The 25587-nt window shown below is 38.6% G+C and overlaps 3 protein-coding genes across 14 annotated transcripts in view; all 3 read left to right on the top strand.

The window, feature by feature from the left end:
* LOC145774829 (uncharacterized) overlaps positions 1-25587 on the top strand; it is a 395287-nt gene that overhangs the window by 181222 nt on the left and 188478 nt on the right. The gene's annotated exons all lie outside the window — the stretch shown is intronic.
* LOC145786235 (uncharacterized) overlaps positions 1-25587 on the top strand; it is a 370479-nt gene that overhangs the window by 321246 nt on the left and 23646 nt on the right. The gene's annotated exons all lie outside the window — the stretch shown is intronic.
* On the top strand, positions 17354-23691 carry LOC145764720 (protein N-terminal asparagine amidohydrolase-like). 6 transcript variants are annotated; one of them, XM_082576483.1, is made up of 8 exons: positions 17354-17873; positions 19202-19301; positions 19521-19658; positions 20316-20478; positions 21525-21644; positions 22129-22366; positions 23058-23153; positions 23296-23691. In XM_082576483.1, exons 2-8 carry the CDS (start codon positions 19227-19229, stop codon positions 23456-23458), a joined length of 993 nt encoding a protein of 330 aa, XP_082432609.1. In that variant the 5' UTR covers positions 17354-17873; positions 19202-19226; the 3' UTR covers positions 23459-23691. The 6 variants fall into 6 exon arrangements, with proteins under 6 accessions (XP_082432609.1, XP_082432837.1, XP_082432683.1 ...); XM_082576711.1 differs by having other exon boundaries at positions 17356-17873; positions 19530-19658; XM_082576557.1 differs by lacking the exon at positions 17354-17873 and adding an exon at positions 18544-18592.

Below are 25587 nucleotides of genomic sequence, written 5' to 3'. Positions count from 1 at the left end.
TAAAACGGGTGCATATGGTTTCATAACTGCTAGTCTGCTACTACATGTAGCAAAATTCATTTTACCGTCGGTTTTGCTTAGCCTACTTAAGTTTTTCGTGTTTCATATCCAAACTAATTGTTGAAAATTTGCAACATTCATTAGTCATATTCAACGTTAACCACCAAAACTCTACAGCTATTGTGATTGTTGAAATAGCTTACATCGCAAATTTTCAACGTTCTTCGTAACATTTATCTAGTAAAAAACTAACAAAATTAAATACGATTTTGAAACGAAAACAAGATTATCTTTTTGGACTCTGTTGATTGTGTTGTATTTAATAAGTGGTGCTAAAATCTTTTGCCCAGAAATCAATCCATAAATTTGCTTTCACTCAGATGAGCCTAGTTTTATAAGGGTCACAAGCAAAAAGTCAATTCGCCTACCACAATTGCTATATCCAACGTCAAACTACCGTAGTTTTACGTGAATCGCCAGTGTTTGTGGTTGTCAGTTTACCACACATTGCAAATTTTTGCTTTTCGCAAGTGTGTATTAGAACCGCCCGCTTGCCAGCTGAAGTGAATAGAGTGACATCATAATCCCTTTAGCAAAGGATTAACTCCAGACCTTTGTCTCTTCTGTTTTCAAATCAAACCAAGCCCTTCTGTTAAGTCACGTCGTCTTACGTTTATATAACGCATCGCCTTCTCTCTCACCAAATTCTCAACTGCAACACAAAAACCTAACGCATCTGCGACTCCAAAGCCATTCAAAATCCCAGTCATCTCGCCTAGTAGCCCATTATGTTTGAATGTTTCAGATTTTTCGCCTTTCTGTGGTGGATGGCTCGTCAGTGAAAGAATGCAGCTGGCGAGTGATGAAGAGCACCATTTCAAATACATTTTGTCAGAAGTATAATTAGTCGGGAAAAGGTGGATGGAAGGGGGATTCCGGTTTGCCAAGGAAGAAAGCGCTATGTTTTGTGAAGAACATTGCGGATGTCAATTGTCATAAAGAGTAAGTCAAGTAACTTTCAAAGTTTTTGCTTTCATATTAAACTGTAAGGTGAAATCTAACTGCAAAAACATACATCACAAAAACATAAAGAAATAAGCATGGTATAAAGTTTAAAAAGACAAAAAATTGTAGTGGTATGTAAGAATGTCAAATTGAGCATAATAAATTAGCCTGTCGTCACAACCGGCAATTGGTACAGGATAGTGATGCGTATTTAACGAATTGTTTACTGCTTTGCGGTAGATTAATTTTAGAATGGTTAGATAATAGGCTATGCACGTAACATATTTTAATGTTGCAGTTATGTTTTGTGGACAATTTGTTCATCTTTGTTTTAGGAGCTGTTCTACAAAACCCGCTGCTGACCTCAGTTACCGAAAAAGAGGTAGAGAAAGCAGCCAGCCCCTGGATGCAAAACTGGCCTGATCGCCAAGGCGGAAGAAGACTCGGGTTGAAGCCGAGGTGGCCAACAGTTGATTGTATTGATAATAATAAAAGATGCAAGTGGTAAATGAGTTGTGTTGCAAAACCTGTCGAAGTATTCCTAAAGACAGTGTGCTATCCCTGGATGTCAGCAGAACAGTTTCAGTTAACGAGCAATACACATCAGTAGCCTACCTATTGGTGTTGTAGCGTAGCATCGCATCAGAGCGGCGCGATAGTTTCGATACAGTTAAGGTAGTAGCAGATAATCTGTTTACAGGCACGATACGGTCACCAGTACAAAGACAGTAAGTTATTGGCTGGGTACAGTCACCGGTACAAAGACTGTACTGAGCTAGTATTGGCTGTGTACAGGCTCAGTACAGTCACCGATACAAAGACTGTATTGGCCCAACGCGTTAACGATGTGCACGAATGTACTGGGCCGGTATTGGCGCCGGTACTGGGCCAATACAAGTTGCCTGTATCATCCGATACTGGGCCAGTATTGGCTGTGTACAGGCACCGTACAAAGACTGTACTGGGCCAGTATTGGCTGTGTACAGGCACCGTACAGTCACCAGTACAAAGACTGTACTGGGCCAGTATTGTCTGTGTACAGTCACCGGTACAAAAACTGTACTGGGCCAGTATTGGCTGTGTACAGGCACCGTACAGTCACCGGTACAAAGACTGTACTGGGCCAGTATTGGCTGTGTACAGGCACCGTACAGTCATCGGTACAAAGACTGTACTGGGCCAGTATTGTCTGTGTACAGGCTCAGTACAGTCACCGGTACAAAGACTGTACTGGGCCAGTATTGGCTGTGTACAGGCTCAGTACAGTCACCGATACAAAGACTGTATTGGCCCAACGCGTTAACGATGTGCACGAATGTACTGGGCCGGTATTGGCGCCGGTACTGGGCCAATACAAGTTGCCTGTACCCTCCGATACTGGGCCAGTATTGGCTGTGTACAGGCACCGTACAGTCACCGGTACAAATACTGTACTGGGCCAGTATTGGCTGTGTACAGGCTCAGTACAGTCACCGATACAAAGACTGTATTGGCCCAACGCGTTAACGATGTGCACGAATGTACTGGGCCGGTATTGGCGCCGATACTGGGCCAATACAAGTTACCTGTACAATCCGATACTGGGCCAGTATCGGCCCAATACTGTGATGTTTAAAACCAAAGCAAAAATCGTGTGTCGTCTTGTTGAAGCAATCCAACAGAAACTTATAGCCTACTCATCTCATTTTACAAATGTTGTAGACTATGTCTTAATCATCATCATCATCCGTTCAGTCGATTTGAATTGTCGGTCATTCAATATAGGCTATCTTCTCTCTCCACAGATGCAGGGACGTGCAGTCAGGGGAGGCAGGTGAGGCAGTGCCTCACCTGCCAACATCTGGCAAAGCAAAATTTATATCAAAGAAATGGTTATCACAGAATAAATATTATTTGTTAAAAAGTAATAAATATTGCACGTTTTTAGGTGCTTTTATTTGTGTAAATTGCTGTAGTCGTGCCCCCTTTCCCTCAAATTTTACGTTTCTACACCCAAACTGTGCTTTAATTTTTTCTGTTTCTGTGGCGATATTCTTATCGAGCCGTTCACGTGGTCAAAATCGTTGAAATACGCGAGGAGAGGCAACGCCAAGCTGCGCCTCACTTCAGATCAGAAAACTTCCATACGCTGCATTATGCGTGCCTTTTTCTTTCGCAAAGTCGCCCAGCAATCATCATGAACGATTTAGCTACGATTTGAGGCTTGCCTCAAATGTGACGTCACAGCTATGAAACCTTTTTCGTCAAGCTGGAATGCCCGCATAGTACGTGGTATGTGACTTCTTGCAGTGTAAAGGATTGTTTCTTATAACATTTAACTAAAAAATGGAAGAAGATTTTGTATCAAATCTGAAAGATTTAAAAAAATTAAACTTTCAATCCAAAGTTGAAGTCATAAATAAAGACTGGTTCTAAATTTATAAGGTTTGCATCAGACGACTGAAAAAAAAAAAATAACTTGCAACTTTCAAAGAGATTGCTGCTCAAAAAAGAAGTGGCTGGCTTTAAAAATTGCCTTTTCTGCTTTCCCTTTCAATATCTAGTGATAATGTTAGGACTAAAGAAGGGTCTATACAACAAAGTCACAAATGTTTTAGTCCAAAAGGATTGGCGCATGGATTTTATTTTTAATAAATGTGAAAGCATGCTGCTAATTTTTTTGATTAGTATGATACCACTTTTGTTGCTAAAAAATTTTATTGTAAAAGTTACTTGAAAAAATTAGTGCCTCACCATCTAGGAACCTCACCGTACGTCACTGCACAGATGTAGGCTACAGTTTTGCCTTTACCAAACGATATTGTATCAATATCGGATTGCCCTAACACAGACTGTAGGCTACAGTCTTGCCTTTACCAAACTGTATTGCACTTATATCAGATTGCTCTTACACAAACTGTACAATTTTGTCCTTACCAAACGATACTTTGTCAATATCGGATTTCCCTTACACAAACTGTAGGCTACAGTCTTGCCTTTACCAAATTGTATTGCACCAATATCGGATTTCTCTAACACAATATGTACAGTTTTATCTTTACCAAACGATACTGTATCAATATCAGACTGCCCTTACACAACCTGTACAGTTTTGCTTTTACAAAACTGTATTCCACCAATATCAGATTGCCCTTACACAAACTGTATCGTCTTTTCTTTATCTGACTGCACTGTGCCAATATCGGATTGCTGTTACACAAACTGTACAGTTATGCCTTTACCAAACTCTATTGCGCCAGTATCAGATTGCCCATACACAAACTGTACAGTCTTGTCTTTACCAGACTGTACTATGCCAATATCGGATTGCTCTTACACAAACTGTACAGTTTTGCCTTTACAAAATTGTATTGTATCAATATCAGATTACTCTTACACAAACTGTACAGCTTTGCCTTTACCAAACTATATTGCACCAATATCAGATCGCCTTTACACAAACTGTACAGTCTTTTCTTTACCAGACTGTAATGTGCCAACATCGGATTGCTCTTACTCAAACTGTACAGTTTTGCCTTTACGAAACTGTATTGCACCAATATCAGATTGCCCTTACACAAACTGTACAGATTTGCCTTTACACAAACCTTACTGTATCAATATCGGATTGCCCTTACACAAACTGTACAGTAGCCTATTGCCTTTACAAAACTGCACTGTGCCAATATGGGATTACCCTTACACAAACTGTACAGTTTTGCCTTTACAAAACCGCACTGTGCCAATATCGGATTACCCTTACACAAACTGTACAAGTTTGCCTTTACAAAACTGTACTGTACCAATATCGGATTGCCCTTACACGAACTGTAAACTTCTGCTCTTACCAAACTGTATTGCACCAATATCGGATTGCCCTTACACAAACTGTATAGTGTTTCTTTACAAAACTGTATTGTGCCGATATCGGATAGCACTTACACAAACTGTATAGTTCTGCTTTTGCAAAACTGTACTGTGCCGATATCAGATTGCCCTTACACAAACTGTATAGTTTTTCCTTTACAAACCTGTACTGTGCCGATATCGGATTGCCCTTACACAAACTGTATAGTGTTCCTTTACAAAACTATATTGTGCCGATATCGGATTGCCCTTACACAAACTGTATAGTTTTTCTTTTACAAAACTGTATTGTGCCGATATCGGATTGCCCTTACACAAACTGTATAGTTTTTCCTTTACAAAACTGTATTGTGCCGATATTGGATTGCCCTTATACAAACTGTATAGTTTTCCTTTACAAAACTGTACTGTGCCGATATCGGATTGCCCTTACACAAACTGTATAGTTTCTCCTTTACAAAACTGTATTGTGCCGATATCGGATTGCCCTTATACAAACTGTATAGTTTTCCTTTACAAAACTGTATTGTGCCGATATCGGATTGCCCTTACACAAACTGTATAGTTTTTCCTTTACAAAACTGTACTGTGCCAATATCGGATTACCCGTACACAAACTGTATAGTTTTTCCTTTACAAAACTGTACTGTGCCGATATCGGATTGCCCTTACACAAACTGTATAGTGTTCCTTTACAAAACTGTATTGTGCCGATATCGGATTGCCCTTACACAAACTGTATAGTGTTCCTTTACAAAACTATATTGTGCCGATATCGGATTGCCCTTACACAAACTGTATAGTTTTTCTTTTACAAAACTGTATAGTGCCGATATGGGATTGCCCTTACACAAACTGTATAGTTTTTCCTTTACAAAACTGTATTGTGCCGATATCGGATTGCCCTTATACAAACTGTATAGTTTTTCCTTCACAAAACTGTACTGTGCCGATATCGGATTGCCCTTACACAAACTGTATAGTTTTTCGTTTACAAAACTGTACTGTGTCGATATTGGGTTTGTATCGGACAAACTGTACCGTTTCTCGATACAATACGGTACGTAACCGGTATCGGCCCGATACGGTGCAAACGTTACCCATACACCCCATACGCGCCGATACAAAAACAGTATTGGCCCGATAATGTGATGTTTACTGGGTTCCTCGGCACCACATTCACAGAAGGAGGAAGAGGCCATTCCCCGTTGGTGCATGGTTGAGCGGAAAAGCCCGACGTCCTGTCCTGGTATAGTGTTAGGCCGATTGGGCGTGTGTCGGCGTCGGGGATGAACGAATAGAGTTTGGCGGCGCTTGACTTCCATTCAGAACTCCATTTATGGTCCGCCCAAGCAGCCGCAGAGACGTCTTGTTCTCAAACCTTTAGTTAGGCTACGTTACGATTCAATCGTTAGGCTACGTTACGATTCAATCGTTAGGCTACCGGCACGCATTTTTATGGCCGTTCAGTTTAGTTTGTTTTTAGTTCTGACCATCACAACAAAAGATCAGTTTAAAATATGGCACGGTCGTAAACACCTAAAAATTTTATGAATAAGTTATAGAATTTTAAAGAAAAAAAAACTCACTAGCCTTTTTTTTCTTTCTAAATTTATAAAAAAAATTATTAAGGTGTTCGACCGTAACTGATTTTTCGTTGTAATGGTCAGAACTAAAAACAAACTAAACTGTTTCTGTTTTTGTTTTATTTTTTTGCTATTTGTTTTTTGGGTTTTGTGGCCGTGCTAACTACTGATATAGCCTACTACATAATTTTTCATTCAGGCACGTTTTAAACCTTTCAAGGTTTTGCCACCTTTTCCCGTTCGTTAACGTGCTGGTAGGTCAGGGATTGGTAGGTTTATATCGATTTTTGTAGTTAGTATCTTTTTCGTCCCGGACGCGTTAATGACGAAAAATAAAATGATTGATTGATTGATTGAACGGCCACAAAAATGCGTAGCCAAACGATTAAATCGTAAAGTAGCCTAACTAAAGGTTTGAGAACAAGACGTCTCTGCGGCTGCTTGGGCGGACCATAAATGGAGTTCTGAATGGAAGTCAAGCGCCACCGAACTCTATTCGTTCATCCCCGACGCCGACACACGCCCAATCGGCCTAACACTACCAAGACAGGACGCCGGGCTTTTCCGCTCAACCATGCACCAATGGGGAATGGCCTCTTCCTCCTTCTGTGAATGTGGTGCCGAGAAACAGACCGCAGACCACATCATCAATGACTGTTCCATCTTCAAGCCACCTAACGGAGAGTTGAACTAAGGTCTGCGTGTCATGGATGACGAAACCAAAGACTGGCTGCTCTCTAGTAGCCTTCCAGTGTAGTCCGGGAACATCGTGAATCTGGGGTGGTAAAAGGATAGACACTCGGCCCCAGAGGCTCACACGACGACGACGTCATATTTTAAACTGATTGTCCTGCTTTATAATAATAATCGTGTTTTTATTTGCGCCCATTGCGATAACATACAGTACACTGCGATCACAGATGCGATACAACAGACAACAGGAAGCAGCGAAGTGACATTTAGTCTTCGAGTCGGCTGTTCCCCTTATTTTGGCTTGCCATTAAGTGTCGTTACCGAGACACAGCCGCGTTCTTTCGAACGCCGCGCAGACGTTCTCGGCTATCTGGTATCATGCACGGTATAACGTCCGCGTTTTGTCTCTTCTACCTTTTTCTAGATCTCTGCTATGTTTGTCATATACTGTTTTTTCGTTGTGATGTTCAGAATTAAAAACAAACTAAACGGCCACAAAAATGCGCAGCCTAACGACTGAGTCACTTCAGGTGAAAATTTAGCTCAAGAAAAAGCACACCTCTTGGAAGTATCGAACTCATATCCTTGTGAGTAAGAATCAGACGCAGACCGCATGCGCCACTGAATCACTTGGTGAAAACAGTTGAATTTAGTTATATATCCAGCTTTTTTCAGCAACAGCGCGCATGCGCACTAAAAGCGACGTAAAGACTAGAAAAAAGGCATGGAACGGCTGTATTTACGGCGCCGTAAATGCAGCCACTTCCTAGAAACTTAGAGTTAGGGTAAGCCGAAACTGCGGTTAGCAAAAACTGCGGAAAAATGTTTGCGGAAACTGCTCTATAGTTAGGGTAAAGGTGAGCGGAAACTACGGAAAAATGTTTGCGAAAACTGCGATCAGCGAGGGTTAGGGTGAATGAGAGCATAGATTGTTCTATAGTTAGGGTTAGGGTAACGGTTAGCGGAAACTACGGAAAAATGTTTGCGGAATCTGCGATCAGCGAGGGTTAGGGTTAGAGCATGGTTAGGGTTAGCGGAAACTGCGATCAGCGACTTCGGTTTTGTGCTATCTTTCTCTCGATCTTTTCAGAGGGAAAATTTTAAAATGTTTGCGGAAACTGCGATCAGCGACTTCCGCTTTTTTTAAATTTTTCTCTCGACCTTTTCAAGGTACGAACTGAGGGTCAGAACTGTTCAGGGTACGAACTAGGTTGCATCCGCTTTGGTTTGTTGTTTGAAAAAGAAATTTCATTAACTGATTTGTTGTTTCGGAGCATAATGGTTGAAGCATTTAGTCAACTTGAGCAAAAAGGATAGAGCCAAAAAAAAGAAGAAATTATATGTACTCAAAACTCATATGAAAGCAAATCGAAAATTAAACTGTCTTCATTGTCAGTGCAAGTACTGTTGCTCTATCCTTTTTGCTCAAGTTGATTTGTTTTTATTTTTTACTGTTGTATGTTTTGTTTCTGCGTTTTACAAGATAATTTCAATTGTGTGGGTTTTATTTTATCTGGGTGCAACCGAGTTCGTACCTTGAACCATTCGTACAGTCAGTTCGTACCCTGAAAACATCGAGAGAAAAAATTAAAAAAAGCTGAAGTCGCTGATCGCAGTTTAATAGCACAAAGCCGAAGTTGCTGATCGGAGTTTCCCCAAACAATTTGAAACAAACTCGAGGGTTAAGGTTAGCGGAAACTGCGGTTAGCGGAAATTGCAATTAGCGGAAATTGCAATTAGCGGAAATTGCAATTAGCGGAAATTGCAAAACTGCGGAAAAATGTTTGTGGAAACTGCGATCAGCGAGGGTTAGAGCATAGATTACTCTATGGTTAGAGTTAGGGTAAGCGGAAACTGCGGAAAATGTTTGCGGAAACTGTGATCAGCAAGGGTTAGAGCATAGATCACTCTATGGTTAGGGATTAGGGTAAAAGTTAGCGGAAATTGTGGAAAAATGTTTGCGGAAGCTGCGATCAGCGAGGGTTAGAGCATAGATTACTCTATGGTTAGAATTAGGGTAAGGGGTAACAGAAACTGAGGAAAAAATGTTTGCGGAAAATGCGATCAGCGAGGGTTAGGGTTAGAGCATAGATTACTCTATGGTTAGGGTTAGCGGAAACTGCGGAAAAATGTTTGCGGGAACTGCGATCAGCGGACTTCGGTTTTAAGCTATTTTTTCTCTTGATCTTTTCAGGGGGAAAATTTTAAAATGATTGCGGAAACTGCGATCAGCAACTTCGGCTTTTTTTTAATTTTTTCTCTCGATTTTTTCAAGGTACAAACTGATGGTACGAACTGTTCATGGTACGAACTAGGTTGCATCTCTTTTATCTGCCGTTTGATACTTTTCATGAATAATATCTTGAGTCGCTTCTAAAAGATTTCATAGTAGGTTACAATTAAAAAGTTGTGTGGCCCGATAACTCATGTGTAATTGACAAAGTGGCCCGCGACCACAAAAAGGTTCGTCACCCCTGATCTAAAGTGTTAAGGACTGCAAATCACAGATACACATATTTTCTCTCGTGTGTTAATACTTGCAATGCTAAAATGGTGTGGAATAGTAAAGTTCAAAAACAAGTTCTGAGCGCTAATGTATCACCACAAATGGGCAGTGTGGGCAGTTGCATGCTATTCTTGTAACACTGCTACTTTTTGGTAGTGGTAGCAGCGTTGCATTTTTGTTGGAGTAGTGGCGCTACTTTTTTCTAATGTAGCGGTAGCATGTTGCATTTCAGTTGCATTCCCATTGTTTGCTACTTTCCAATTTAAAGTGAAAAAATGACTTGTTTTTGAGATTTTTTGTGGAAACAATGCGTGAAAACATCAACTCAGAAATAATTCAACTGCAACAAACATCAAACCACATTGATACCAACAAGAGTGATACCAACACTAATCACGACTTCAAGAATGAATTTTTTTGGTGTATTAGTGCCATCACATAAAACATTAGCACCAAAAGAAAAGTCAATTGTGGAGACCCATTTTTCGACAGAAAGCAAGTCAATGTGCATTGTGCTTTCCCAGTGCCGATTTAAAACATGTCTTCATTAAATATATATATACCCCTATTCCTTCCTATCCTGCGGTGGAGAGACATTTCTTCATTGGTAAAGATGTCCTGAAGCCAAAACGGCAGGACTCGGCAACTCGCATTTTGTAATGCTTGTATTTTTGAATGATGCGTAACAATAAATTTCTAAAATGATGTTGAAATGGCAGCTTGTAAACAAATGATATTCGATTTCAAGGTCATATCTATTGTTGCAAAGTGTTTCTTGTGTCAGTTTAAAACAAAAGTAGTGAAGGAAGGAGAAGGCAGCGCGTCCTACTTTAGCCAAAGTTGAACTAGAAGTAGCGATTAACGCGCTACTTCTAAAATGGCGGGTAGCGCATTAGCGCAACACTGTTTAGCCACGGAATGGCCCGTTTCGGCGAGTCCGATTCGGAGAGTCCGATTCGACTAGTCCGATTCGGCGAGTTCCCGATTTGGCGAGTTCCCTATTCGGCGAGAGCCTTTTTCGGCGAGTGCCCTATTCGGCAAGTTTTTGAAATTTTTAAAAGGAAATTATCGGGTACCGTAGCCTAATTACAATTGCCGTTTTTACATAGTTTTAACGTCGCAAAACGTTGAAATCGTGCAGAAAGGAATAAAAATAAAATGGTTGAACTATTAAATTAAAGGAAGTGGCTATTGTTACACAATGAAGTGTTGCCAGAGTCAGGATTAAAGTTAGGAAGGGTTAAGGTAAGGGCTAGAGTTAGGAATTATTTTAGGGTTTTGATTTTTGCCCAGGACTAAAAAATTCCAAAAAACAAGTTTCTGTTTTCAACAGCTTTAAACTTTTCTCAAATTAGGGCAGAATTCCTTATCTGGCAACACTGTTGAGGCTATTCTTACACTATATAGTGTAAATATAGCCACAGCCTAAATTAAAATTCGTCATGTCAGTTCAGTTATTTTTATTTTTGACCATCATATCAAAAACAATACACGTCAACATAGCAAAGGTGTAGAAAGGGTAGAAGCGACAAAACGCGAACGTTAAAACGTGCTTGTGACTGAAGTAAGTTATTGAGTTGAAAGAAATTTGGCACGGTCGCAACACCTTCAGAAAAATTTAAGATATGAAGGGAAAATAAAACAAAGAAAATGTTACAAAAAAAAATCATGTTTATGTCTATAAGTTAGTACTTTTGAATAGTTAAAATGATTAGTTTGGATCAACAAATGTGTGACCTACAGCTTAGATTGAAAGGAAATTATCGGGTACCGTAGCCTAGTTATCCCGACCAGCAAAAATTTGTTCCAAGAACCCAGTTAGCCTAACAGTTCATTTTTACATTGTAGTAACAGAATGAAAAGGCTAACCAAATGTGTGGCCTATCGTTTTAACGTCGCTAAACGTTGAAATCGTGTAGAAAAGAGAACTTTGCTGACTAGGATACGTTGAAACTGAAAAACATTCACAGAAGCCCTACGATACGTTGCATTTTTGAGATAATGTATTCAGACGTTGAATCAATGTACAAATGAAATGTTATGCTAAATGGGTTCTTGGAACAATTCGAAGGGCTTCTGTGAATGTTTCTTAGCTTCAACGTATCCTAGTAAGCAAAGTTCTCTTTTCTACACGATTTCAACATTTAGCGACGTTAAAACGATGTAAAAACGGCAATTTTTGCTGGTTGGGATAACTGGGCTACGGTACCCGATAATTTCCTTTCAATCCAAGCTGTAGGCCACACATTTGGTTAGCCTTTTCATTCTGTTACTACAATGTAAAAATTAACTGTTAGGCTAACTGGGTTCTTGGAACAAATCGAAAGGCTTCTGTGGATGTTTATCAGTTTCAAAGTATCCTAGTCAGCAAAAGCTCCCTTTTCTACACGATTTCAACGTTTAGCGACGTTAACACGATAGGCCACACATTTGGTTAGCCTTTTTATTCTGTTACTACAATGTAAAAATGAACCGTGTTCTTGGAACAAATTTTTGCTGGTCGGGATAACTAGGCTACGGTACCCGATAATTTCCTTTCAATCCAAGCTGTAGGCCACACATTTGTTGATCCAAACTAATCATTTTAACTATTCAAAAGTACTAACTTATAGACATAAACATGAATTTTTTTTCGTAACAGTTTCTTTGTTTTATTTTCCCTTCATATCTTCAATTTTTCTGAAGGTGTTGCGACCGTGCCAAATTTCTTTCCATAGGCGCCGACTTTTCAAAAAACCTTGGGGGGCGAGAGAGGTGATGACGTCATAACCATAACGCTATTTTACTCAATTAAAATAGTCTTTGATTAAGCTTAGTGTCTTGTTTATATTAACAAATAGGTCGCAAACTGAATTTATTAGAAGCGCTGCTTAACCCTTTGCTTTTCAACGTTTTTTTGGAAATTAACTGCTCAAGGGGGGGCCGTTTTTGGATCAAATTCAATCAGCTGTTACGTGTTATCCGCTGATGCTATTTCAACAGAAGTTGCACTGGTGTAAAAGCAAATCATTTGTCTATAAGTTTGAAAACTCATTATTTTAAAATTTTATATGTTAAACTTGATATTTCAATTTTTGCAAAGGTACCCAAAAACGACAATTTTGATTTAACTTGCCGCCTTTAATTAACCGTGCTAATCCGATTTCATGCAAACTTCTAAATAACAAAGAGCTCGATCGAACGCACGAAGTGTGTGTGCGGTGTGCCGAATCATTGCATTGATTAGAATTTACGACTTGCGAGCAAATCTTATTGTAAGCTACTCACTGATTCTAAAATAGTTACAATCAGAGTAATAGTGTTACACGAATTTGAAAAAAACAAAACTGCGTTTGTTGTCTTACATTTTTATCCTAAACTAATGCATTCCGAAACTCATGGCTAGCTTCTAGTTTTATGGAACCAAATTTCTCATAAGTAACACCTTAGCCTGCTTGAATAGCTGTTTACATCTTCGTTTGTGTATTTTAGGTCTACAATTGAGTTTGTAGTATGAATATTTTTAGTAGAGAGAAGACAATTGAACAAGTTGTTGAAATAATCTGAAATTTCTAAGTTCAAATTAGGTGCTTTTGAAATTGTGGATTTGTGTCAAGTCGCATCACAAATATCATGCAGGCCACATCATAAGTCATTTCGCTTACGGGTGTTTATAAACATGACTCATAAATTACATCCACAAAAAATACAGCATTTACATCAACAAAGCTAAGTTCGAAGCTCACTTTTTATTGAAGATTGTGTCAATCAATTTGAAAATACATTTTTAGTCAGCCAGCGTCGAAATAATGCAACAGCGAATTGAGGAACATGCGTAAACAAAGGAAATGTGAAATAACCCACAGTCAGCAAATCTACATAAATTTAACGTTTACAAATGTTGAATCAATGTAAAAGGACTGGATTGCTGACTGGGTCCTTATTGTTTGAAGCACTAAAAATACGCGTAAAAGCGACAACGTCAGCAAGGCAGTGATTATGTTTCTGGCCAAAAAAAAAATAACGTTTGACTTCAAAGATAAAAATGATTATAACGAAGCTTCAAAGTTTGTCGTAAAACATTTTACTGAGATACAATAAACATAATCATTCTGTGCCAGATTGTGAGAAGACTTCCTAGATTCTTTCCAACCATTTGCATGATTGCAAATTATTTTCTATAACTTTACATTGCTAAAAAATGGCTTCTTTGTTGAAACAACGTGGCTACAATTCTATAAAAAATTCTTAGGCCTACTACATTGAAGTAATGAAATTTTTTTTGTGATTTTGCTGATGACGTTTTACAATATCCGAGAAGTAAAAAATAATAATGATGAATTATTTTACAAAACCGTGGTTTGCAAGTGCTTCACAAAAAATTGTTGGGGGAAAATTTACTATTAGACGTAAAACGTTTGTAAAAGAAAATTGTCGGTTTACGTATTTATAATGTTTATTGCGCTGTTATCGAATTATAAACTGCCTGTAGGCTATTGTCTACCTTTGTGGTTGCCGGCCAGCTTAGAGCAGCATGCAAACTAAGCGTTTGTGGTATTTGCATCGTGTTATGATTCTCGAAAATTTCCCACAAGGTCTTTATTTTTATCGTGATATTTTGTGCCTCTTCTGTCCTAAACTTGAAGTTATTGTGCAGCACTATCCACATCGGTTTTTAGACTCAGTCTTCATTGAAAATCTTTTGTGTGGTGCATCATTTCAAGTAGTGTCTTCCCCTAAACTGTTACACAAATCGCCCAGAACCAGGTTGATTATTATGTATCTTACAGCAGTTGAGAGCCCGTTATTGTATGTGTGGAATTATTACTGTAGATGTCTGACTAAATTCATGCCAAAGTCGAGCAAATTCTGCTTTCGGGATCCTTGCCGTTATTTACTGTATTTTTTGTTGATAAGTTTAGGCAGCATTTTTCCAAGATAAATGAAGACATCGGTATTGTTCGTCACTTAGATTTAGTTTTCTCAGCATTATTTATTCATTCTTTGATCCACTAGTTTGTCCCACTTTTGGTATAATCGGATCGTTTATAAATGGCGGGTCTTCACAATAGCCGGCCTCTTATACATTGGCGCAACGTATTCAGATGTTGAATCAATGATGAAGAAAGCTGATTTGTTGTTTGTCTTATGTGACGCCTAAATTTATGCCTCGTCTACAGTACAAAATATTTTGTAATGTACATTGTGTACATTGTACATTTTGTTTGTAGGCCTACATTACAAAATATTTTGTAATATTTTATTATCATCTTTTGTAATATTTTATTATCATCATTATCATTATCATCTATTATATTATCATCTTATATTATCATCTTATTATCATTATCATCATTTTATTATCATTATCTATCATCTATCATCTTATCATTATCATCTTTATTTTGCGCTCTTTGGAACAAAACACAGTGCACTGTGAAACAAAAATACAGGACATAACAACAAGTAGGCGACATAAAGCAGTGAAGGGACGCCATCGAGTTAGCTGCTACGTGTAAATGGAGCCTATCTCATAATTTTGAGTGTATCTCACAATTACTGTTTGCAAAAACGCTATTTCTCCGGCTTCTCCCAAAAGCATTTGCAGTGATACATTTCCTCAATTGCAAGTTTTGTCAATGAGAGCATTTCCATAGAACGTTTATTTCGAAACCAGGTTTTCGTGTCTTTATCCAAGAGAAGATTTCTTATTGTAACGTTTTTTATTCGTCAATGAATATTATCTGCTTGAAACAACTGTTTTGAATAGTTTGTGGCCTCCATAGCCTACTGTTTTGATCGTGGATTGCTATTCTTCTTTGTAGAGCTGATAACGCAAAAAAGCTTGCTATTATTGTTTCTAATTAACAGCTTTGCGATCACTGGCTTTTCTTTGCAGCATAAGAAATAACGCGCTTTGTATTATTGAGGTCAAACCGTGGCCTGGGTCAAACCAAACAAAAGAAAGCAAGAGGATGCTTCTCTCTGCTCGCGCATATCGATGCACGAAGCAATTATGAGCTTATGGCTTGTCATCGCAATGTAATCCATTTCACGCTTTGCTGGAAGTTAGCTAGAAACAGCAAAAATTCACCAAAATCTTGAATTTACAAGAAAACTACACAACTTTTAGCATCAAATTTAATATCATCAGATCCGCCTGGCAATTTTAGGAAAAGTCAAGAAAAACCAAGTGCATGGCGTTACTGTGCTTCAAATAATTAAAGGAAATATGAGGGGGGGGCCAAATCTGGCCTCCCTTTGAGGAGCAAAGTGTTAAAAGGATTAGTTTTACGCATGCAGTACGCCTAGTCCTAAAAATTTTGATATTGTTAGCTCATAATTGGAACTGTTGGAAAACAAGCCGATTCATTTCCTTTTCGTGCGAGTGAATAACAACGATCAAGACAGTGAAGTTATCGAAATAAAACGCAAAAAATCATGATCTCAAGCAGAGTGAAAACCCGCTATCAGTTTTATTAACCTCGTTTCGCTAATTAGTTTACTTCCTTTCAAAGTGTTGACAACGGCGAAGTGTTTTCTCTTCTGTTTTTTATCGAAAGTCTTTATAGTCTTTTATTGAATACAGTAGGCTATACTCGAGTAAAGGTCGAGATGTTCGCAAGTGATTTTCACCTCAAAAAGACAAGTTCAACTAATACGGGACAAGCTGTTGTCTCTAGCTCGGCAATTTTCAAAATGAACGCACTAAAAACCATTGTCGACGTAGATGACGGAGTGTGAAATCGCGTCGGCCTAAGTAAAAGTTTTGAATACGTTTATTTGCAGTGATTCAAACTTAATTTTCAAATTCAATGATTTCTTGTCAATTCTAAACTTTATGCACTTGTTGAGCAATATGCAAAGCTCACAAGACAAAACAGAAAGAGGAGATCATTTTTTTATTTTTCCGTGTAGGATATAATCGTTCTTATTATTACGTAACATTCCATGATCGTTAAAGTCGATGTCAAACCTTAGCGGCCGCATAAAACAATGATGTCAGGTTAGCTAGGTGATAATAGCGGTAAGAGACGTCGTTAATGCAGGCAATATCTGCGACCAAGACCATTAAACACATTTTTTTTTTATCGGTTTTCGATTTAATTCTCACACATTGCGAAGAAAGCAATGCGTTCTGTTGAATCATAATTGTCTCACAGCGGGAAGACTTTGCGGGCAAGAGCAACGTAGGCTTTTCTTGCTTTCTGCATTCTTTAAGTCCGTTTAAATTATCTAAATCTCTTTCGCGAAGTGCTTTATCTTTGAAACACCACTTGTCATCACCATTTTTGTTGCCCCTCAACCATAAATTTACGGGGGACGCCACCCCCCGGAAGTCGGCGCGTATGTTTCTTTCAACTCAATAACTTACTTCGGTCACAAGCACGTTTTAACGTTCGCGTTTTGTCGCTTCTACCTTTTTCTACACCTTTGCTATGTTGACGTGTACTGTTTTTCATATGATAAAACAACTGAACTGACATGACGAATTTTAATTTAATAGTTCAAACATTTTATTTTTATTCCTTTCTGCACGATTTCAACGTTTAGCGACGTTAAAACGATGTAAAAACGGCAATTATAATTAGGCTACGGTACCCGATAATTTCCTTTCAAACATTTTAAAAACTCGCCGAATAGGGCACTCGCCGAAAAAGGCTCTCGCCGAATAGGGAACTCGCCGAATAGGGAACTCGCCGAATCGGACTAGTCGAATCGGACTCGCCGAATCGGTCTCGCCGAATAGTAGCAGACCCGTTTAGCCAACGCCCTCCTCTGCAAATAGATTTGGTCATTTATGCTCTGAAAAATGCATGTATAATTGTATTGTTTCACTTAGTGTACACAATTTCTTGTCTAAACATTCTGTAGCCTACCGGTATTAATTAATTATATAACTTGTCTTTTTAATAATTATAAACCTGAATAGCCTAGTGGATGCAGTATAGGCCAGTTTATTGAACTCGTTAAACACACTAAGTTTAAAAGTTCACCAAGCCTCAATCAAAAAATTCATTCGGTAATAAACACTTTTAGTGCTTGGCCTACTTCACCAGCCCCCAGTCGTATCGTCTGTGTCAGATTGTGCTTGAGTTCTATTGTTAACTTTGCAGGTAGGAAGCAACTATATTGATAATGTGTACTGGAAACACCCCATTGATGATGTCACAACTAAATCACCTGAAGAAGAGAACTCATCCTTTCAATATTGGAAACCTGTGAAATATTCTTTAAATTCAATGGACTTCTGAAGAGTTGAGTGGCTGAATAACTCTGTCAGTCTGCCTGTATGTTGCAAAGTGTATTTTGCACTCGCGATGTTATCTGATTGTGATTTTCTCTTCAACATTTTTAACTGTAGTAATGTGTTTCCTTTCAAAATAGTAGACTGGTAATGTGCATCTCCTCTCCGTGATAGGTGAATACAATAAATAGTGTGGAGTGTTTGCGATTGCTTTTATCATGATGGTCTGTCATAGTGTCAGTGCTCTTTGTAAGTTGGTTTGCAGGATGGAGCAGAAATATTCTGCCTTATTCCAACATATACAACTTGGCAGTAGGATCAAGGTTAATGTCTTGCCATTTAATAATTCAGTGTTGATTTTAAACTGCTCTGTACATTCATGTGTATAATGTCACGTTTGTTTAACTGCCTTTTACATTTTGACATGTTTTCTGGTGTATGTTGAAACTGATTGTGCATTATTTGTTGCCATGACGATTTGTCACAGAAGTAAACCCCAGAAATCATGTTAACGTTTACATTGCGTTCAATGAATTAAAAAAAATGTAAAAACAAAGACACACAACTGCTGACTGTGTTTACATAAAAGTTAGAGATTTAAGGGACCAGAAACCATAAAATGAATGATCAATTTGCTGTTCTTTTTAGGGGTCAGCCTGTTCTGTCTGATGCTTCTCAGCGATTTTTGTTTTGAAACTCAAGCTAAATTGCATTGTTTTTCATTTGCAGGTTGGTTAATATTTAGTTGAAATTTTAAAACACTTTATTTGCACACTATGAACAGCTTGTTATGCACAGTCGTTGGGTAGGTTTGAGTTCACAACCAAACTTTGTGGTGAGTTGATTCTTCTATTGATAGTAATAACTTTTCTGTCTCTAGTCAGGCCTGGATTAACCATTGTGCTAGGGTGTGCTAAAGCACAGGGGCCCCGCAGACTGAGGGCCCCCTTTTTCCTAAAAATGATATAAATAAAATAGCTGGTAAGGGCCCCCATAAAATTCATTTGCACAGGGAATGTTTTCCCTTGCACGGTTTCGTTGATTTAATGTGTGTGATTTTGCATCCATTATAACGTAAACAACTAAACATTGTTGACTTAATTTGCACATGCTTATTTAATCATCGATCACGTGCTATTATTTGAAAGTTATCTAACTTACCTAAGCAAGGCTCGGTTTCCTCTGCAAGCGAAACCAGCTTACTTCCATTACGCTCCACGTAAGCTGGTAAGGGCCCCCATAAAATTCATTAGCACAGGGGCCCCATTTGACCTTAATCCGGGCCTGTCTCTAGTGATATGTTGATTAGTTACATTTTTATAATGTCTGTATTTGCAGAGCCTTCAGGAACTAATGATTTGATATGCCGCTGTTCATAAACGACCATGAAATCCAGCAAGACGATGGCTTGTTGAAGAGCCTGAGCAGTTTCTTACAGGTGGAATGAAAATGTGAATATACTCTTCTACTGCGCTCGCCTGCATTTTAACTTTGTGTTGTGGAATGCTATGATAATAAAACATCTAATAAAACTTCATTTCCAGTCTGAAAAATAACTTTTTGAGGTCCAATACACAATGGCACGAAATTTCGAAGCCACAGCCATCTCTCCTCAGCTAACTAACTAGGAGCAATGCTTGTTGATGTAAAGATTCAGATTTTGCAGGAGTATGAAAACTACTTCCATGAACAAAACGAAGCCTTGAAGAAGCAAAAAGTTTGTCTGATATCTCCGGAACATTCATTCCTCTATGTCAGTCAGCGGGAACTTGCCAGTACAATGATAAATGATTCTGTAAGTCTGTCATTGCCTTCATTCAGAGTCTCCCTTGAAGTCAGTATTTCTAAAATTTCAAATTCTTTTACTATTTTATAAATAAGTTTTGCAAAATGAATATATATATATATATTGTCGTAAGTTAATTGTTTCGTAGCTAGAATCTGCTAGTAGGAACAATTAAACATTCATAATATGTTTAATGCAAACCCAAGGGTAAGGATTACTGCACTCAATTTATGCTGGTTTAAGTTGTTGTGCTATGCTGCTATTATTGTAGCGTTTGCTTCTGTTTTTCCATTTTTGTTTGAAGTAGCCTAATCTTTATCCCGCATCATTCATCATGTGACATCATTCAAGGTGACATCATTCATGACACCGAGATATGCCACTTTGGTACAGTAAACTTTTTTTCCATTTTTTATTTATAAAATTGGTGCCTAAGTTTTGTGTAATCTAATTCATGTCAATATGTGAACTTAAATTACCTTTCTATCTTAATTTTTATTAAAGTCTGGGAACAAATTTTTTCAAGAGATTTACTTAAAATCTCAATTTAAACGTTGGATTGAATGGCATCCAACCCAAGGAACCATGTTGTTCATTTATCGTCTAATGTGTTGTCATACTATACCCAATAGTGTTGTCATAGATAACTTATTGTCTGATCCTCAGATAGAAGGCATCGGTACCGACATGATGACGACCTGTCACGCTGTCGTACTGAGGTGTGGTCGGACCAAAGTGACTTCCCTAGGGCACTTTGATGGGGCTGCCACAGTGGACGGGATACGTACTATGGTCAACACCGTGTCATCGATGTCGCGTCACAAATCAGGTTGGTTGTTTTTCGTTGTTACTCAATTTCATGAACGACTGTTCAAAATTTTAGTCATCCTTTCCCATTCAGAATTTGTATCGTTTATGTTTCTCTGTAACTTATTTATCACTTGTAACTTGAGTAATGTTGAGCAGGGCCGTTGAGAGGATAATCTGGCTCCTGTACCAATAAGATTCTCGGGGTCCATATCAGGAAACCTTTTAGGAAAAGGCACAATACAACGTGTTGATACAATGCACAGTGTATCAACACAATACGTGTTTTTTAAAGGGATACTAAAGGAAAAACCTGACTTGGCGATTGTACACGTTCTTTGTGTTTAACATGCGACCATAAAACGAGTTTCAATAAAATTTTGCCTCATTGCGGTCTGACCACCATTGCGCGCGTGCTTTTGTCAGAGCTTGCAAAACGGGATTAGGCGTGAGCAGCGAAGCGTGCGACTGTACAGTCTGCGGCACATAGACTTGCAATCAGCTGATCGCGCAATAGTTGTTACTGCGGGCGATTTAACGGTAGGCTATGTTTACGTATGTACATCAAAACATCAGACAGTTTGCTCAAAACATCAGATCTGATGTTACAACATCAGATGTGGTAACGCGGCGTTTTGTTATTGCTGTCTTTTGTGACGTATTCTCGAGCAGTGTTTGCACTTTTTGGTCATTTTGAAAAAAATTAAAAATAAATGAAACATTGGACTTTGGGCCTTGCCAGCGCCATTGCAAACAAATTTTTTTCGGTAATTTTTTTTTAAATGTATTCTTGAATGTTCAGTTGACGCATTTTAATGCTTAATTCCCGTTTGAAAATTTCATTTAGTGTAATATGCCTTTAAGTGGTAAAAATATATCTTTAAGTTTCCGGGCTCCTTGTAAAGATCACCGGCCGGGTCCAAAAGTACCCCTAGACCCCTCTAAAATACCCCTAGACCCCCTGTCAACGTTGCTGGTGTTGTCTGAATGTTGCGTTACCCCGCCATGTAGTGACCTTGTATTCAACCGTTGGCGTCTAGCATCTGACTTCTAACGTTTTCTCCTCAGGAGAGGCGTCAGAGAACGTCGAATTTGATCTCCATATTGTTGGAGGATTTGACGACGATCGAGGAATTTCGCAAGAACTCTCACTAGACATTCTTAATGCGTTTGCTTCCGTTCGAGTTGGTAAGAATCAGATGTACTAGGACTGCACGGGAAAGAGTGCTCGGGACTTTGATGTCGCCATCCGGCACTAGCAGACCTTCTCTTCCATTCGGTGGATGTGTTACTTTCATATCTCAGAAATACCTCAGGTAATTCGATAGTTCATATTTTCGTTTCGGTTGATTTGCCATCTCGGTGACGTATGAGTGACGTCACCATCGGGTTGCCATGAATCGCTCAGTGGATCGTCATCCCCTCACGAATTGTCGGTGGGGTCAATTCATCGCGTTTATCGCTTCGAAGGCTGCTGAGAGTGATGCCTCTCTTGGTGTATTTAAAGATAAAGTCAATCGATTTGGTCTGACGATGTTAAATACAGAAATAAACGAAATAATGGGTTACGGAAGGTCAATATCGGTCATCAGAAGGTCACTATCGGTCACCAGAAGGTCACTATCGGTCATCATCGGCCACTCCCACGTTAACCTCATGTTCTTGATGTTAGATTTGTGCGAGAATTTGGTCATCAACTTGATGACGTTTTGTTGCACCACGCTGAATCAGAAGACGATCCACCAAGATGGTAGGTCCATCAAAAGTCCGGTGATCTTTGGTCTTGGCGTTACATTGGCAACCGGAGAGTTATTTCCAGCTGTCTTTAATGATCTCACTAAGGAATCAGCCTCGTCACTACGTGGCGCCAAATCACTTCACGGTCTATCGGTCATGCAGGAGATTTATGAGTGAGTCTACAGTTTAAAAAATCTTTTTATGATCCAATATTATCACGTTAGCATAAAATACAAGCATCATCTCTCAATTTACTGAGGCAAAGTCATGATCTTTTTCATTAATTTGCAGTTTATTGTCACCAGAAGAACGCAAGAAGTTGATTTATAAACTTTTATATCATTATAAAGGTGATTATCGCCAGATTGGTGTAAATTGAAAGAGAATTGACGCTTTGTACTTCTATGTAACATTGTGACGTCACAGTATATTTGTTGTTTTGTCAAGTTTGACCGAGCAACCAGCTCATCAAGAGCTGTTCAATTTTGTTTTATTTACAATTTCTAGTTGTATGATTTCCTTGTTCTTCCAGTAAATTCTGATCATTACAACAACTATTCGACTGTCTCTCGCTGGAGTTGCGAGTGGAGGGTCGGAGAAAACAAGGAAGACCAAAGAAAACATGGAAAAAGCAAGTTGAGGAAGAAAGCAGCAAGGTGGGCTTGACAAGAGAGGACGCGTTAGACAGATCGATGTGGAGGCAGGGTGTGAAGACGATTGCGGCACTTGGAGGTGAATCCGGCCACCCTCGGTAACGGGGACATCACCGGATAAAAACTGGACTACTACTACTCTTCCTCACTATGCGTTTATAACCAATCATTTGCTGTGCTCTGATATATCAACCTTTTCCATTGCTCCCAGCTGGAGAACAAACTACATTGTGATTAAACCTTTCACTTACGATGCCTTTCCTTCCATATCCGCTTGGTTGGATCAGCCTGACAGCATCATTCGAAAGTGAGTGTTGTGGTAGCAATCGACATGAGGTATTGATGTTAACTTGACTAAACTATTGATAATAACAATGAGCTTTGTGCTAGGATTGTTGGCATTGTTTGGCACCAATCCCTGCAATTTTCTCATCTCTGAATATCACCAGGCACTTGTCCACTTCGCCAGAGGTAGAGCCGGAGAACTTCGAATCGCACATCCGGGATTCCTTGGCGTTCATCTTCAGTCATCCCGACCCGATGCAGTCCGTGTTCAAAGAGGGAGCCATCCGCTTCAGGAAGACAGGAGTCGAGTGGGTCCAAGTTTCTTAGGAGATTTCGAATGCAAGACGCGGAATTTGCTCCAGTTATTCACAATCCGCTTCACTTCCCGCAAAAGTTTCCTCTTAATGCAAATAACTTACAACGATACCAAAACACTCTGTTGTCAGTTACGTCATAAACGAGATTGTTAAATCTTTGTTCCTGTCGAACCACGCTGTGAATTGTTTGTCGAATACTTTCAATTACACAGCTCGCCTCGAGAAGTTTGTGATCACCATAATGATGATGGCGTATGAGCGATCTTTCCAGGCTAGATTGGAGGGCAGGAAATCTTCAGCCACTCAGCAGTCTCGTTCATAATGTTCATTATAGATAAATTGAGTTTCCCCTCTCTGCTTTGTTTCGTCCTGAAAGAATTTTCTTTGCAAAGTATTTCGCTTCGACCCAATTTTCTATTGGAAAGCAAATTCAATTTTTTCACATTGATCCAATGTTTGAAGATGTTAAATCAATGTGAAAATGAAAGTTTTTGTTCGCTGTGGATCTGACCAAATACAATTGTGATTTAATTAAATTCAATTAATTTTACTTTGTCTGTTAATTGCCAGATTCACCCAGACAGCTGAGTAGAAATTGATTTTGTTCAACGTACACAGACGATGATACAAAAGTATGCTTTTCTGGCTGGCATTTTTTTTTGTTAATTCGGTCATGAAATAGTAAAGGGCAGAAAATCCGACATTTTTTATCCATTGTGTAGTCTCAGACGTTGAATCAATGTAATGAAATTTTTCTACCTCAGCATCATTATAGCTTTGTAAGGATTTGTTGATACCTATTCCTTGTTTGAAACACCGAATTTCTAATGGCATGTGTCATGCAATGCATATTGCATAGTCGTGACAGGTTGTTGTTGGAATTTATTTTAAGGAATAATATTATCAGAGTCGCCGAACAAAGCGTTGGTGAGTGCAAAAGTCTCTTTAATCAGTAGCTACCTATTGTTATTGTTTTGATATTACATAAAATGCTTCAATTAGTCTAATGTAGGGTAATTAGTTAAAATTCAATACATTATTATTCATGAAGTTAGATGTTAGAACATAACTATGTGTGCAGTGCAGTGATTTCTGCGTTAGTTTCGATCTGGGATTTCGGTAATACCAAATATCTATGCATGGAACAAGTTTTTTCAACTAAGTCAACTTTTCGTAGCAAATTCTCTTAGTTAATAAACTACCTCTTAGTTAATAAACTAAGTAGTTGTTTTAGGCCTTATTTTACACTATATAGTGTAAATATAACCAAATAATAGCGTTGCCGGATAAGGAATTCTGTCGTAATTTGAGAAAAGTTTAAAGCTGTTGAAAATAAAAACTTGCATTTTAGAAAATTTTTTAGTTCTGGGTAAAGATCAAAACCCTAACCTTATTCCTAAGTCTTACCTTAACCCTTACTAACTTTAATCCTAACTCTGACAACACCTGATAGTAACTATGGCAACAAGTGGGTAAAGATAGCCACTGTGTTAATGTAAAAGTAAGTCGAAATACGATTAAGATCGGGTAAAAAATGTGGTAATCTGAGGACAAATGTGGTAATACAAGTGGTAACCTAGCTTTGTAAAAGTGGAAGCACTGGTTTGGGGGGACTGAAATTGAGTGGTTTTATTAATTTTCACATATTTTAGACTGTTCTGCAGTTATCAAACCGCTTTGACTTCCGTTTTTTTGCATTTTATGTGAAAGATATGTGCATGCTGATACAGTAAAACCAATAAATTTGAACTTTTTTTCTAATTAAAGCAAGACTGATAATGATGATCAGACTAGGCTAATTTTGGTAATGAGGCCCATGGGCCCCTGAGGTAACGTTGTGCACCCTTGGTTAAGAAAGTGAGGGTTAAAGACTTGAGTGACCTAAACAATTCTTGTTACACCATTAATCCAATTTGTTATTGCAATGGAAATATCATTTTCAAAATCAAAATACTTTATCATCCCTACCATATCTAAAAACACCATGTCGCTTTTTAAAAAAATGGAGCATTGGGCGGGGGAGGAAATAGTTGTCTCTGTGTATTTAATTATTAGTTATGTGCCTGTGTTGTCGATTAGAATTTGTTTTGTGGTGTTGTTATAGTGAAAATACATCTTTTCCATCACTTTTGGTGCTAA

The sequence above is a fragment of the Aplidium turbinatum genome, chromosome 1 (genome assembly GCF_918807975.1).
Source record: "Aplidium turbinatum chromosome 1, kaAplTurb1.1, whole genome shotgun sequence".
In the NCBI taxonomy this organism is placed as follows: Eukaryota; Metazoa; Chordata; class Ascidiacea; order Aplousobranchia; family Polyclinidae; genus Aplidium; species Aplidium turbinatum.
Note: the sequence above shows the minus strand (reverse complement) of the source record. Positions and strands in the feature narration are given on the sequence as shown.